The 14,794-nt window shown below is 32.8% G+C and overlaps 2 protein-coding genes and 1 pseudogene across 4 annotated transcripts in view; 1 reads left to right on the top strand and 2 right to left on the bottom strand.

Annotated features, from left to right (window-relative positions):
- Positions 1-1,262, bottom strand: part of LOC140049251 (cullin-4A-like) — a 67,173-nt gene extending 65,911 nt beyond the window's left edge. The window contains exons 1-2 of the mRNA XM_072094097.1: positions 877-1,262; positions 397-616 (exon numbers count right to left, since the gene is read on the bottom strand). Coding sequence (XP_071950198.1) covers positions 397-616; positions 877-1,147 — 491 coding nt within the window. The 5' untranslated portion in view covers positions 1,148-1,262. The remainder of the gene's footprint in view (positions 1-396; positions 617-876) is intronic.
- Positions 1-14,794, bottom strand: part of LOC140049249 (MLX-interacting protein-like) — a 149,878-nt gene that overhangs the window by 119,464 nt on the left and 15,620 nt on the right. For 2 of the 3 annotated variants that reach the window (XM_072094094.1, XM_072094096.1), the window contains exons 7-18: positions 14,041-14,141; positions 13,153-13,512; positions 12,403-12,751; positions 12,095-12,177; positions 11,134-11,227; positions 9,869-9,924; positions 9,330-9,383; positions 8,776-8,920; positions 8,158-8,257; positions 7,312-7,438; positions 6,075-6,204; positions 1,996-5,799 (exon numbers count right to left, since the gene is read on the bottom strand). In XM_072094094.1, the coding sequence (XP_071950195.1) occupies positions 5,675-5,799; positions 6,075-6,204; positions 7,312-7,438; positions 8,158-8,257; positions 8,776-8,920; positions 9,330-9,383; positions 9,869-9,924; positions 11,134-11,227; positions 12,095-12,177; positions 12,403-12,751; positions 13,153-13,512; positions 14,041-14,141 (1,724 nt within the window). In that variant the 3' untranslated portion in view covers positions 1,996-5,674. Of the gene's footprint in view, positions 1-1,995; positions 5,800-6,074; positions 6,205-7,311; positions 7,439-8,157; positions 8,258-8,775; positions 8,921-9,329; positions 9,384-9,868; positions 9,925-11,133; positions 11,228-12,094; positions 12,178-12,402; positions 12,752-13,152; positions 13,513-14,040; positions 14,142-14,794 lie in introns of those variants that run through there. The other variant, XM_072094095.1, reaches the window with a different exon arrangement.
- On the top strand, positions 6,317-6,437 carry LOC140050615 (5S ribosomal RNA; annotated as a pseudogene).

Raw genomic sequence — 14,794 nt, 5'->3', positions numbered from 1 at the left:
TCTGTCCTGTATCATCTATGGCAAATTATATAGTTCAATATCTGTAATTTAGGTAGGTTGGCTTACTGTATGGTCTATGATACAGTACATGCATCACATGTGAACGACATATTCTGCTGTATCACACAATTTGCTTTGATACTGCCATTATAGATACAGAGAATCGGCTATGTATGTTTAGTGGCATTATTTAGTGGATGGACCACCCATGTAAAATATTATTGATATAAAAAATAAATTTTTGGTTATGAAAAAATAATCATTTTGCTGCAAATAATGATTTGTGCTCAAAGCTCTGGAATGTGGCAGCAATTTTACTACCTAGATACTGCCACTATGTATTTCTAGGATAATCACACTGTATGAATTATGTTATATCTTTTCACATAAGGATATCTGATGAGTGATGGCAGCTGGGATTCCACATGTGCTTCACAAACTCGCTTTAGCTTCTCATATAACGAGGCAGACATTTTGTGTGAACACATGTTTTCTACTGCTTGATATAGTTCCTCTAAACTGTATTTTATTGCTCTGCTGTTGTGAATAGCCTGCACAGCTTCCTTTAACCGTTCCCATGTTTCCTCTTGGTAATTTTCTGGAAGTTCTGGTTTCACTGGAAATTAAAAAAGAAATTGCAAGCTAACCTGTTACGTAAAAATATCAACAATTAAACATGATTAAAAATAGCATTGAATATTATTATAGGTTTTATTGTCATTTGGCTAGGCCTATCAAATCCAGGTCAAAGTTCACCTGGCCCTCTACCCTAGGCCTCTATGTAGGCCTGCAACCTCTGAGAGCAGCTAGCCTAGGCCTAGGCTGCCTAGGCCTAGCACTGGCAGGTTTAAATTAAACAAGTCAGCTTTAATTTACCCTTGAAATTCTTTATTATAAGTTTCTTGCCAGCTCCAGGTTTATTACTAACAATTGGTGAAGCTCTGCCTGTCGTAAAACCATTGTTTGACGGACTGAGGGCTGAAAAGTTAGCCCTCCTCGGTACGGATTCCCCCATCGGCTCAGCGACTGTTGCTTCGTCCTTTTTCAACTTTTTCCTGTCGGTCTGAGTGTAATGATTATTCTCCGAGGGTCTCCTTTTCTTTCGCTTCCCTTCTGAATCAATAGTGTCACTTCCTGTAGCTAGCATTCAAGTTTGTTTTGGTCCACAGTACCCTAAAATCTTTGCTTTTCTCTGGTATCTATCCAGTGTTAGAACATTATCTCTTCGCTTCTTGTTTTTAAGATGGCTGCGCACACACACTTCGTCAAACACAAATGTGTACGAATTGTGGGTTGGGTGAAAGGTCAACATTTAAAGGGAAAAATCGCGCGCGCGAAAATCGTATGAGACACGTACTACTTAAATATTATGTAACGAAACATCACCAATTTATCTAATCTAAGATATCGGCACGCTATTCAAATTTCTATAAATTACTACTGTACAAAGAAAAGATTTGAAATATGAAAAGTAAAATCTTAGTCTAACTCAAAAAAAAAAGTAAAAGCAAGGCTGTATCAAAAAACAACAAATGGCGGGTACGATCGATTAAAAAAAATATGAATTATGATGGGACAGCTTTTAAAAAGAAATATTGAGATACAATAGAAAAAATAGACCAAAAATCAGTCTTTTTTTTTCTCACCATGGAGAAGAATTATCCATAGGTTTATCCAGGTAAGCTAGGCACGGAATAGACGTGGAAATAATAAACTGAGAAGGAAACTTGATGGAAAATGACAATTTTACTTAGTGACAATCCTTCGCCTACTCATTAATGGTTTTAAATTTATATAGCGCAAAATACAAGTCTCTATGCGCTGTTTAGCACAAGTGTGAAAATGAAAATGTTGAGTGTAAAATAAACGACAAAATAGCCTAAGAAAGTCGAATAAATTACTTACGCCACTACCAATATATTTTTCTCTGGTCGTATGCAGGCAGCAGCAAATTAATACATCACATTTAATTATAACAACAAATATCTTTAAGTTTATTCCATAACTTTATTTCTCACCCTTTTAATAAAAATCGTTATCAGACCAGATTTTTAAAAATAAATAATGTAGCATACTAGCACACAATATACATAACCATTTCAAAATGATTTTACTCCAGTAATTACAATTTGTCTGCAATTTCAAATAAGGCAGTTACTGCAGTAAACACAACTGTGAATGATTACCCCTAAAAAAAAGCTTTTATATAAATAATTGCATTTTGACAGGTTAAAGATGTATTGTCCCCATAAACATGAAAAATGAAGATTAATTAAATCAGACTTTGAATATGTTATTTTGTAGTTTTAATAAAGTGAATCACTTCCATAAAAAAAAAAAAATAATGTTTTAGTTTATAAAATAAAATAACATAATAAATTCAACCAAAAATCCAATTTGACAATTTTTGGCTTCAAAAGCACCAGCTTTTCAGGTAAATAAATGTTGTTTCGATCTAATTTTTGTGACATTGAAATGGCATATTCAACAACAAAAATTTAAAAAATTATTTTTCAGGGGGGACAATACATCTTTAAAGAGTAAACGTGTATAGTTACTGCTGTAGAACTATTTTGTCATGGTTCTTAATTCCATGGAAATACTTATTGTTCTTGATACAAGGTAGACATAGTTAAAATAAATATTTTTATTCATTTTAACAACAAAATAACTACTGTAGTTATTGTCTTTTATGTAGCTTGTATTTAGTCCAGGTGATGATTCCAACTAAGTATATGTATGAAACGCCATATGTGCCTTTACCAATATTAATTTGAATTTTCTTCTAGTACACAGTAGACAAAATGTACAGTACAAAAACTTGGCTCCAAACTGTCATAAAATGAAAAATAAAATATTGGTAGGTCTGCTATCCTATTGCATTATAAACACCAACAATTTATTGATCTTCAGTTTAATACTGGAAAAAATATGTGTATCTAGAATTTAAATTAAAACAACAAATAATTTATTAAACACTCACAATATTAAAAATGTTTTGTAGTATTGAAAAGTGATAGTAACTCTCCCAAATACCAGCAACCACGAATTTAAGTAATACCGGACTTTTCCAAATTCTATTAATACCAATATTATATAACATTATTGTACTATAATATTACGATATGCACCATGACACAGTAGACAAATAGTTAGGGTTTATGGGTTTGCTAATGGGTGGTTCCAGTTAGAACAACTTACATTTTAACATTTAAAAGAAAAATTAGTATTGATAATAATAATATAAACATTATTGCTACTTTATTAAAGCTTGGTTCTAAGTTGGACGCAACGCAACATAAAACTTGACGCAAGTAATTTGACCAATCTTCGATGTGTTGCATCATTATCAGCTGTCGCTTGTGATTGGTTAACTCACTTGCTTTGCGCTTACGTCATTGCGTTACATCCAAGTGGGAACCAAGCTTAATTATAAAACAAAAGATAAATAAAAATCCACAAAAAAACATACAAATGTTTATGGTTTGCCAGTGGGTGGTTTTAGGTAAAAAGACAACTTAATCATGTTAACAGTAACACTTAATTTTAGAAACATTATGCTATTATTAATCTCATGATAGTAATAATATTATTGCTACTTTGATGATACATTATGTCATACAAGATTTTATGACCATGGTAGGTTTAAGTGTGGGTTTGTTGTTTTATTTGATTTCCACAAATAATATACGATATATTTCTTTTTAAATAATTACGGTAGTATAATTGTGGATGGTGTTCAAAATAAGTTACTGTGGGTGCTTCCAGTTAATAATAACTGTAGGTAGGCTGAAAGGGTTCCTAGTGGGTGTTCCAGTTAAAATAAATGATATTCATACGATACATGCAATATGCATGATTAATATTATAAAAACGTATATTCATAATTGAAATAAAATATTTACAAATCCAGCTGAATAAAGATGAAGTACCGTTTAAAAATTGTTTACTGTAATATGATCGGATTCTAGATTGTCTGCAATCAACAAACACACTGCAGAAGACATACTGCATATATGCACCCATTGGTATACCCATCTGTACTGAATATAATAGTTAATTTTACCTAACAACATATATCAATGCAGCCTTATAGAATAAAAACAATTAATAGTGAAACCATCTATCATATCAAAAGTTACAATATGCTCCTTATATCAAGAACATTTAATAACTAAATTTTATTAAACCAAATTTGACATCCTCAAATTACTTTTTTTAATCACCGGCAATTCTCCAAACCATTTTAATAGGATAATAAATAAAATATCAGGAAAGAACCTAAATATAAATAGACAGTCTTAGAAAGACAAAATAAGAAAATCATTTGAATTTTGAATTCATTACAATAGATTTCTACTATTTTATACTATTTCTATAACTCTAAAACTGAATTTTCTGCACCATCCAAACACTAAATGTAGTTATAGCATCAACAGCAGTTTTTGATTTGGAACAGCCGAATACCTTATTATATCATGCGCATTGGGACGAGATTCCTAGCTCTATTCCTCAAAAGTTTTAGTGGCTTCTAGGTCAGACAACGACCAATGACACAATAAGCAGAGCTCATAGTCATCGCAAATTGAAAGCTCTCTAAAGCTCTGTCTACACAATCAGACGAGTTTGACACAAAAAGTTGTAGTGATATGCTTAAATATGGTAGTGATATGACATCATCATGTCCATATTATAGGCACATCACATTTTAATTGTCGCATCAAGTTTGATAGTGTAGACAGAGCTTAAAATTGGTGGTATAATGGTGATGGAGATGAACCAACAGGCTTATAGAAACATATATAAAAAATCAAGGATAAGGAAAATATGACAAGACAATGCAGCATAAATTTCTGTCACAAATTTATACATTCTATGATTTACGAAAGATAAAAATAAATGCTTTGTTGCCAATCTTTGTAGCGAAGAAAAGAACACCAGTTTGTCCTGGATACCAGGCTCTATATAACCTGTATAACATTACTTTATAACTGCATACGTCCTTGCATATACACACACACACACACACACATATAAATGCAACTGAACTACAAAGTAGTGAGTAAACACAAAAGAGGTTATTTGATACAATTCTGTGTAAAAAATATGCTAAAACTTATAGATACTTAGATTTATCTTAGAAAACATAAGAATATAAATTCTGCACCATTTTAAAAAGTACTATAATATACTCTATCTACAGTTTAAATGGCACATAGTCAAATTTGGGATCAAACAATAAAAATTGCAGAAAAATGCTATACTTGTTGCTATACGGTTATCCGCACAATCATGCGTATGGTTTAAAATTGTCTATAGGCACAGTCAACCATGTATGTAATTAGTATTTATTTTCCATCAGCAATGTCGAACATGCTACTTAATTCTATCTTATCAGAACAGGTAACTAGGCACTGTTAGAAAACTTCATGTTGGACATACAGTCAACTGTACCAATAGAAAATATCAAATTACATGAACAGTTGACCAATCCAATAGAAAATATCAAATTAAACACACGATTTACCATGCCAATATAACAAAAATATATTAAAATTGTTCTTGAACTCAGCAATGTGTTTTTTTCTGCTATCTTTAAGTTTTATCTTAAATTTGAATTAAAAATTCATCAAGGCATGCTATATGTAAAACTCTTTTGAATACTGGGTGACTATCAACTCTCCTCCATGTGATTGCTAAATTCTCTGTCCACTAAATCTTGAACTTGTTTTGAAAGTAATTGAGGTTTTGTAAGCACCATCGTCTTTTTACTGACTTCACGAACAGCTTTTGTTGCCACTGAAAAAGAGCAGGAGTGAAATACAGTTGTGTGGTCAATACCAGAGCTATCACAACCAACTCATTGCAATGAGTATCTCCAATGTCTTACTAAAGCTTGTCTACACTATCAAACTTTATGCGACAAAAAATGTGATGTGCCCATATATGGACATGATGATGTCATATCACTACCATATTTGTGGGCACATCACATTTTTTTTGTCATACTAGTTTGATAGTGTAGACAGAAACTTGCTGGTTCGGTTTGGTTAAATTAGGTTATAAATACTTACATGGTCGTAGATTTTTTAGTCTACAAGATTGATCAACCCATTCGTTTAGTGCTTGCTCAAAATTATCGCTCGATACGCTCGACATCGCACTTAAATACGATGAAAATAGAGGCTCAATTAGCATACGAAACTGGTTACGAATTAAGGAATAAAATCATAGTGGTACAGTGGGTAAATAAAGATTAAAGGCATATGTGTTACTTTCTATTCCTGTTCTAAGATAAGACTATTATATATATATTATATACGGCCATACTGCGTTGAAACACTGGTTCTCGTCAGATCACCGAAGTTAAGCAATGTTGGGCCCGGTTTTTTTCTGGATGGGAGACCGTCTAGAAATAGCGGCGGGTGCTGTATATACCGGAGAGTGATGGTGTAATGGTAATATCTGTACCATACTAATTGCATCCTTAGGTACGATGCTTTACTTTTCATTGCCTCGTCCTTTGGATGGGATGTAAATCTGTTGGTCCCGTGTACTTCACAGTGCACATTAAAGAACTTGGTACATTATTCAAAAAGAGTAGGGGATCGTCTCCCGGTGTGCTGATCTGGTAGGCGCTGCACTGCTGGCTGCCGTGGGTCTGTGGAGGGCCTTGTTTGTTTGTTTTATCTTTATACTGGGTGACCTCTTCAGTCAAAGACTGATCTCCCAGAGGGCCCAGTTGGTGATCAGTGGCTGTGATGTACTAATACACCGGGGTAACCCCCTACTCGTCTCGAAAGATGTACTAGGTTCTTTAAAGTGCACACGAGCAAGTTGTGTACACTGGACCTACGGTTTATAGTCCTTATCCGAGAAGACTCTTTCTACCACCAGAACCATGGAGTGAGTGAGCCTCGAACCCCTGCCGATGTTATGGCTACGTGATTACGGTTCTACTGTCTTAACCGCTCGGCCACTCACTCACTCACAGCCTAATCCGAATTTCCTAAGTTTCCAGTTAAACTTGAGGACCAGAATAATTTAACATTTAAAATTTTTTTTTTAACATTAAAACAATAAATGTCCAGTACACAGTTATAACCTGTGTGCACTTTAAAGAACACAGTTCATCATTTGAGCACGTATAGGGTTACCCCGGTGAACTGGTTCACATAATAGCCCTGTATTGGGGGTATTACCACCTACCTGATAGGACAGTGATTAATTTACTATTGGTAATCCTTGGCCACATGTGCTTAAAGACTTAAAATAAAATGTTAAAAAATGAAGTTTGATTTATAAGGATACAATCCAGAACTTCCAATTAGAGCACATTGATTGTCTAACATACTCATCGTACATTGCTTGTAGTTGATGGTCATTTTGTGAACTGACCACTGGTGCTCCAGCATCCGGTAACGCATCCTGGACTTCACTGCAAATAACATATATTACATTGATTAACATGAAAAAGTTGGTATAACTAAATACATAGATTGAGTTTAAATCTTGTAACATTCCTTTTTTGCTATGTAACTCAAATTGCAGTCAAAGTTTATTGTCAGATTGTAACTGGAGAACTAGAATGTGTCAGTTTCACAGGCTAGGCAGCAACAAAGCAAATCAAAATCTTGGAAGGCATTTGTAGAAAACCACATTTGTTCCTTCTATGAACTACACTGTAAAGTGGTGTATGGCATGTTGTGAGAGGAGGACAGGCAATATGGTCACGAATGCATTTATGATTTTGCTCTTCCATCATCCAATCTACATGGTAGATGGATGAAGTTATTGTATTAACCACGTGACTAATGTGGCATCGGTTTATTTATACATATAATTTTATTTTTTTTAAATTTATATTTATAATAATGTAGACACTAAACTTGTTCTTCAGCTATGGAAAATTTTGTACTCTGTATTCTTTTTTTTTAAATAAAAGATGAAATGAAATTAGCTGTAAACCAGAGTTGCAATTGAGGTTGCAATTTAAGTTGCAATAGCAATCAAGGCATGAGTTTGTGGATGCACTCATGGGTATGGAAGCTGCTATAGCCATATATGATACAGCGATAGGATTTGAACCACAAACATGGCATTAATAAGTAGCCACTTAGCTACATTGTCATTACAATACAAAAAACAAGTTTTTACTTTATTTGGTCATTTAAACGTTCAATTTCTTCATTTAACTCTGTCATTTCACATTTCTTCTTTTCAATCTCGCCTTGTATAGATTTTATATGGTCCGTAGCTACAAATTAGAAATAAAATGTATACATTAGTAAGAAGAAATAATGATAAATATGGTTTTTCCAACTGTTGCCTATTATGACCACTGAGAGAGTGAGAAAGGGCCAGATAGGCACATGGTCAAGAAAGGAGTTAGAGATAGGTTAATATAAATTCTTTACAGGACACTTTGTCTCCAATATATTTCCATTTTCTTTAGTAAAGCGGTTAGATCAAGACACAACTTTGCGCTGATTACCACTTGCATTCTGGGAGTATGTTTCCATCCAAAAAATGACCGGTGTAATAATGTGAAGCACTTAGAAGCATTGTGAAAAAGGCTATGTTAAGAACGAATATTATTATAATTTACCTGCCTTTTTAAAAATTAATTAACATCATCAGGTAAACAGAAATCGCAACAAAATATATCTTTGTTTTCTTTAGTGACACCATGGTTCAGTTAAAAAAAACAAAAATCTATTCTGAAAAAAATGAATTTCTTTTTCTGGAGAATTTACTACAAATATAATAGCTTACTTTTTATTAAAAGCGTAGCTTGACTAATCTTTTCATTTCCCGATTGAGGCCCACACACTATCTGCTGAATCTCGTCCAAGCCTGATTGTATATTATGTCTTCTTTTGTGTTCTGACGATAAATGTTGTATCCTCCTGCGTTGTTCCTGTATCGCAATTTAAGTAAAATACGTATTTGAAAACGCTTGTGTAAATAAAACGTCGTTGTCTACATATTTCTTTAATTAATGTTAATTCAGTTTTAATTAATTCTTTGATGTCTTAAGTGACTTCCAAATTGGACCCAAGAAATCTGTGATTGAAAACATGCTGTCATTGCCAGCAAATTTCTCGATTAGCCAAGGGGCTTATTAATCAATCTTTCAATAGCCCCCTCAAGCCCTTTACTCGATTTTGGGGACAAAAGAAATCCAATATAACAATTCTGAAACCGGCCTTTGTCACACTCTTCATGAAGACCAGATAAACATGAAGACTTGATAAAGATCCTTAAGTAAAATCACAAAAATTTTAACAGAAAACAAATCTTGGTTAGTTTTGTTCAATTCTACTTACTCTTTGTTTACCATCTAATTCTGAACGTTTCTTTTTCGACCTTGGGGCCTGAAACTACAAAACCAAAAAAAAGTAATGTTAATACAGTGGAGTTGTGGCTTGGTGGTTATGATGCTTGGCTACCAATCCAAGGGTCCTGGATTAAAGTCCTGTCATTTAGGATTTTTTCTAATGACAAATAACAACTCCACACTCCAAGACTGGTAATAAGTCTTTGTTTGTAGAGCGTCTTGTGTGTATATGTTTGTCTTGTAAACATGATTGCCATCTTTAAAGAGGATAGTGAAGGAATTCGCTTATGGTTACCCTTGGCAATTTGCTAAATATATAAACAAAAACAAAACAAGATGCAACATGCTATTGACTACACTATCAAATTAGTTTGACCAAAAAGTATGATAGTGATATGAAATCATCATGCCCATATATGGGCACATCACATTTTTTTGTCACATAAAATTTGATAGTGTAGACAAGGCCTTATATATATCAACAAATGTATGTGATGAAATTGTCAATTCAAAGGATTCAAACTTTACCTCAAATTCTGTAGGAGTGTTTGGATCATTAGGCCCACCAGGAGAAGAAGCTGTACCTGTGGAGTAAAAAGCGACAAAATACTGAATCATAGATAGAAATAATGGCACAAAACATATTTTATCATACACATCATATATTTACAGTATGTATTTTTCACTGAAAACAACCAGTATATAATAAGTAATACTGTTGTATAGGGTGTACTTACCACTAGAAAGTGGTTGTTAAAAATCTGCAATTTTTTATTACAAATTAACAGATAAATGTTGTGTGGGATTCTTATGGGCCTAATTTGTATAAAAATAGAAGATTTATTGATAATTAATTATTTGTAGTTATTTGTCTAAATAAGAATATTCCATACCTAAAAGGAAGTTAAAAATAAGAATATTAAATTATTCGGCATCTAAAACAAAAAAATCAATTAGGTACTTCACTAAAAAAAGAAATTGATATAATTAAAAATTATACAACGTACATAAATTACAATTTTGTATGATTTTTTGATTTTTTGTGTGTGTTTTTTTTAAGTAGTGGCAGAGAATATTTTTACAACCTATCTAATATGATACAAATGAATATAATTATTTTCTTATAGTTTAAAAACAACACAGCATTCATTTGAACACAGCAAAATGTGCTAAAAGGGGGTTTTGAGTTTTGAATTATTATATAAATTCAAACTAATGTTTTTATCAATTCTTATTATTATATGAGCATTACACCAACAAGATTAAGCATAGGGTAGTGTTTAAAATTACATTTCTTTACATAATCAACTAAATTATTATTATTAAAAATAACTTGTGAAATATGGACATCCTACATATGACAACATGTCACTCATATTTTTTACGTTTTTCTACGATAAAAGCAAATATTGTCTACTAATTAGAATAATGGGATCCCTGCAAATGATTATTTTGTGGATTCGAACCTATGCACTTTAGAACATAAGCCTGGGAATCTACCTCTATACCACTAAGAATTTAATCCCGGGATATATATTTGTTGTTGAAAGTGAAAACGGGTTAAAATATGAAAAATTTAATAAATGAAAATTATAAGAAAATATACATATTATATTTAGAAAAAAAACAAGGTGATAAAAAGCAAAATCCACGGCGTGGATCAAACGCCGCGGTATACTTGCCGCAAGTGAACCAGGGGTTCACAGAGTAACCTGAGGTTCACATAGTGCAAATAACATTGTCTGAGGAGACGCGGTGGCAGCAGAGTATAGACACTCAACACCATTACTCACTAGATGCTGTAGACAGGTAGCCAGGAGTTAGCACCGGGGTTAACGCTTCTCGATCACTCGTGGGACTTTGTTTACCACGATCTTTCGAATCCAACTAGGAAAACATACGTAGTAGGGCAATGATATGCAAATATATGCAAATATTAGTGTAAAAAAAAAAAAACAATACACCTACCTTTAACAATAACTAATAAAAATATAAAAAAAAGTGTTTTATCAAGTTTCACCAAACCACATAAAATGTCCAATCATAGATTGTTTTATGATAGATGTATCAATTAATTATCATATTTAGAAATCATGTGAACAATATTCTACTGCAGTTACTGCAGTAATGTACAATTGTATAATATGTATAATTATTTTTAATGTTTAAAAAAAATTTTTTGAAAAATGGATTACAATAGTGTGTACGATTGAAAAAATCATGCTAATTGCATTAAACAAAATGTAATTACTGCAGTAACTGCACAAGAATATTTTGACATGATCCCTTATACAAAACATATTTTTGTCGTAGGAGTAAATTGACTACTAGTCAAATTGTAACATGGCATTTCTTTACAATTTTCAACAATTCTGTTACATTGTACTGTAAAAGCAGATATTTTATTCTACAATTCCAATACAGAATACAATATATCATTTTCAATTTGCTTGTATTTACACATGTTTATATTTTAAATATTTTTTTCTATATAGTCTAAGTGTGAATTTAATCTACTTAAACCAAAAAGGCGTTGCCATGAGAGTAATACAACAGAAGTAAAATGCATCAAAACATTTTAAATTTTAATTTAGTAAAATGTAAAATTACATATTTTTCTTTCAAAAAACTTTTCTACAAAATTGTTCTCCTTCGAAATCAACCTCCAAGGATCTACACAAAGTATTATATTGTATTCTGTATTGGTATAAATATTTACTACCACGGCAAACTCTCAGTAAGCATGCTACCTACCTTTACAGATAAGGCAGATCCGATGGCCTCAGGAAGGGGCGCCAGCGTCCTGTATTGACGAGGACTTGCTGTCTTTGCTCGCTCTGATTATAAAAAATAAAAACTATCATAATAACAATGAATCAAATAGCATCACTTTTAACTGAGGAATTTTAAAATTATTGTTTTATTTAATATATTTTTTGGACAATTTATTTGAAAAAAGTTTAGAGCATGTTGTATTTTCAACTTTTTATTTATTTATTTATATTTCTTTACTCTATCTAAAATATAAAGAAATTTTGTCTTTATTGTTATCTAAATCAAACCTCTTCTAGTATTTGTCTGCAAAGATTGGTTGTAAGTAGAGACATTCGAGTTTTCAAAGTCCATGTTTTCTTGCGAATAGTAACTTGTCGGCGTCTGTGCTATACGTATAGCCATCGGTATCGGTTGCATACCGGATTCGGTTGTAATCACCATGGTAGTAGGATCCCAACCGGCGGTAGCTGACGCCGTCGGTTTAACCCAGGTGTTCAACGATGCGATTAGTTCATTTTGGGTTTGTTCCGACATGGATTGAGGAACGTTTCCAGGAGAGGATACAACGCTGGAAACGTTGCTATTGCACTGATGCATTATGGGACTGACAGGTTCCATTTTAGTATTTGAAGTCGCCTGTAAAAAAGAATTATAATGTAAAACTCAGTTGATTTATCTTATCTGTGATCTAGTGATAGGCATAGTGTGGATTTGTTGCTGATGTCAGATTAAAGGCTTGTTTAAACTTATTCTTAGACCTTTTTGCTTGTTGAATATGCCATTTTGATGTCCCATAATAGTTATCCACTTTAACCAAAAATTGGATTGAAAAAAATATATTGTATTGTAAAACTGTAACAAAAAATAGTTGAATTGATCCAATGGGTTTCTGGTTAAATTTAACCATTTATTTTGTCTTTTTCTAAAAAAAAAAAAAATTTTAATTCAAGAGAGAATGATAAAGCCAGTGATAACTTGTGGGAGGCTGCCTACTCAAATGAACTCTATTAATTTTTTTATTCATTCAGTTTAGTTACCATTTGCACTTGATTTCCAAAATTCGTCATGACGTCAACAGGAGTGGTAGACACAGGATGCATTGTCTGAAAACTATAGTTTGCTGTTGAGAAAGAATTTAGCAAATCATCTATTATATCAACTTCCGAGACGCCCATATCACTCACAAAGTTTCCTTCCATTTGGTTGTTCTGTGGCATGGACATCGGGAACTGGTTGAACTGCATCTGGGGCTCGTTAGAGTTGAATAGTTGGCGCGATGTCGGTGACGGGATAGTGTTGAAACTGACTGTGCGCGGTTTGCTGGACGACTGCACTACAACCGGGTAAGACGCATCTGTACTCATCATTTCACCATATATGGAGCTGGATAGTTGATCCTGCAATAGGAAAAAAAGATTTTTCTACAATTTTAGAATTTATATCAATTATATTAGGCCATATCTGAAATATTGTTTCATTATATAGTCAACTCTCCCAATACCGGACACCTTTGGGCTGGCCAAATATGTCTGGTCTTTCGAGAAGTCGGAATGTGTTTTTAATGGGACTGTTTGGACTTCAAGAAAAGTCTGGTATTGGGAGAGTTTTCTAATTTTGGGATAGTTTCTGGTTTTCAGAGAGTCCGGTATTGGGAGAGTTGACTGTATTTAATAATATCTTTTTCCAATTTGTATTTTGCTTTTTAGGTGATGCCACATTAAAAAAAAAATGTTTATGATTTAATTCTTGGTGACAATTTTCTGATGGTGTGGTCACATGTTTAATTACAACATCATATATTCATTTAATTTTATTTTTTTGTTCTGTTGTCTATCTATTGAATTTAATGTGACACATTACATTGCTTTTCTTAAAATGTACTAGAAGAACGTGTTAAATTGTGACTCATTAATTGCTTAACTCACATGTCCTAATGAGTCACTTCTCATTAAACCACCATAGGAATTGCCACACATTGGCATAGAGCCCATACTATTGTCCTTGGTTGGTGTTTTGGTTAGCAAGTCTAGAAAAAGACATTTTTAAAATATGTAATTATTGTATAAACAGAGTTTGCAGGTTATTGTTATTACTATACTATTACTATACTTTATATTGTAAGAATTTCTATTAAAACACCCACAAACAACATATTATATTGCTTCTCTTCACCCACGTGTACAAATGGGTACCTGGTAAGGTCAAGGCACAATTTTGCGGTGATTACTAGCTGCATTATGGGATACATATTTGAACGTGTTTGATAAAAAAATAACCGGGGTAATACTAACTGTATATACAGCGCTTAAAAGTTTCACAACATTCTGGATAATGTGAGGCGATTACAGGCTTTGTGCATTAAGTGCCATATAATATTGACGTATCATTATTAAGCACTTTATATACCTACAATGATATTATTATTATTAAACCACGAATTACTACATAATCGCATGGAGCTAATAGTATTGTCCATATGAACTGACTGGCATTAGACTACAATTACAAATACAGAAGAATGCTTCTTTGGAAGATCCCTACTACTACTGCAATATGTTTTAACGCTATGGCTAACCACTATTGACAAGAAAAACCTCTATTAAGGGGACACTGTCTTGAAGGTGTAATCTCAATAGGGGTTCTACCATATTATATGCTCCATAACTAAAAAATGAATTG

This window comes from Antedon mediterranea, chromosome 5, assembly GCF_964355755.1.
Source record: "Antedon mediterranea chromosome 5, ecAntMedi1.1, whole genome shotgun sequence".
NCBI classification, from domain to species: Eukaryota; Metazoa; Echinodermata; class Crinoidea; order Comatulida; family Antedonidae; genus Antedon; species Antedon mediterranea.
Note: the sequence above shows the minus strand (reverse complement) of the source record. Positions and strands in the feature narration are given on the sequence as shown.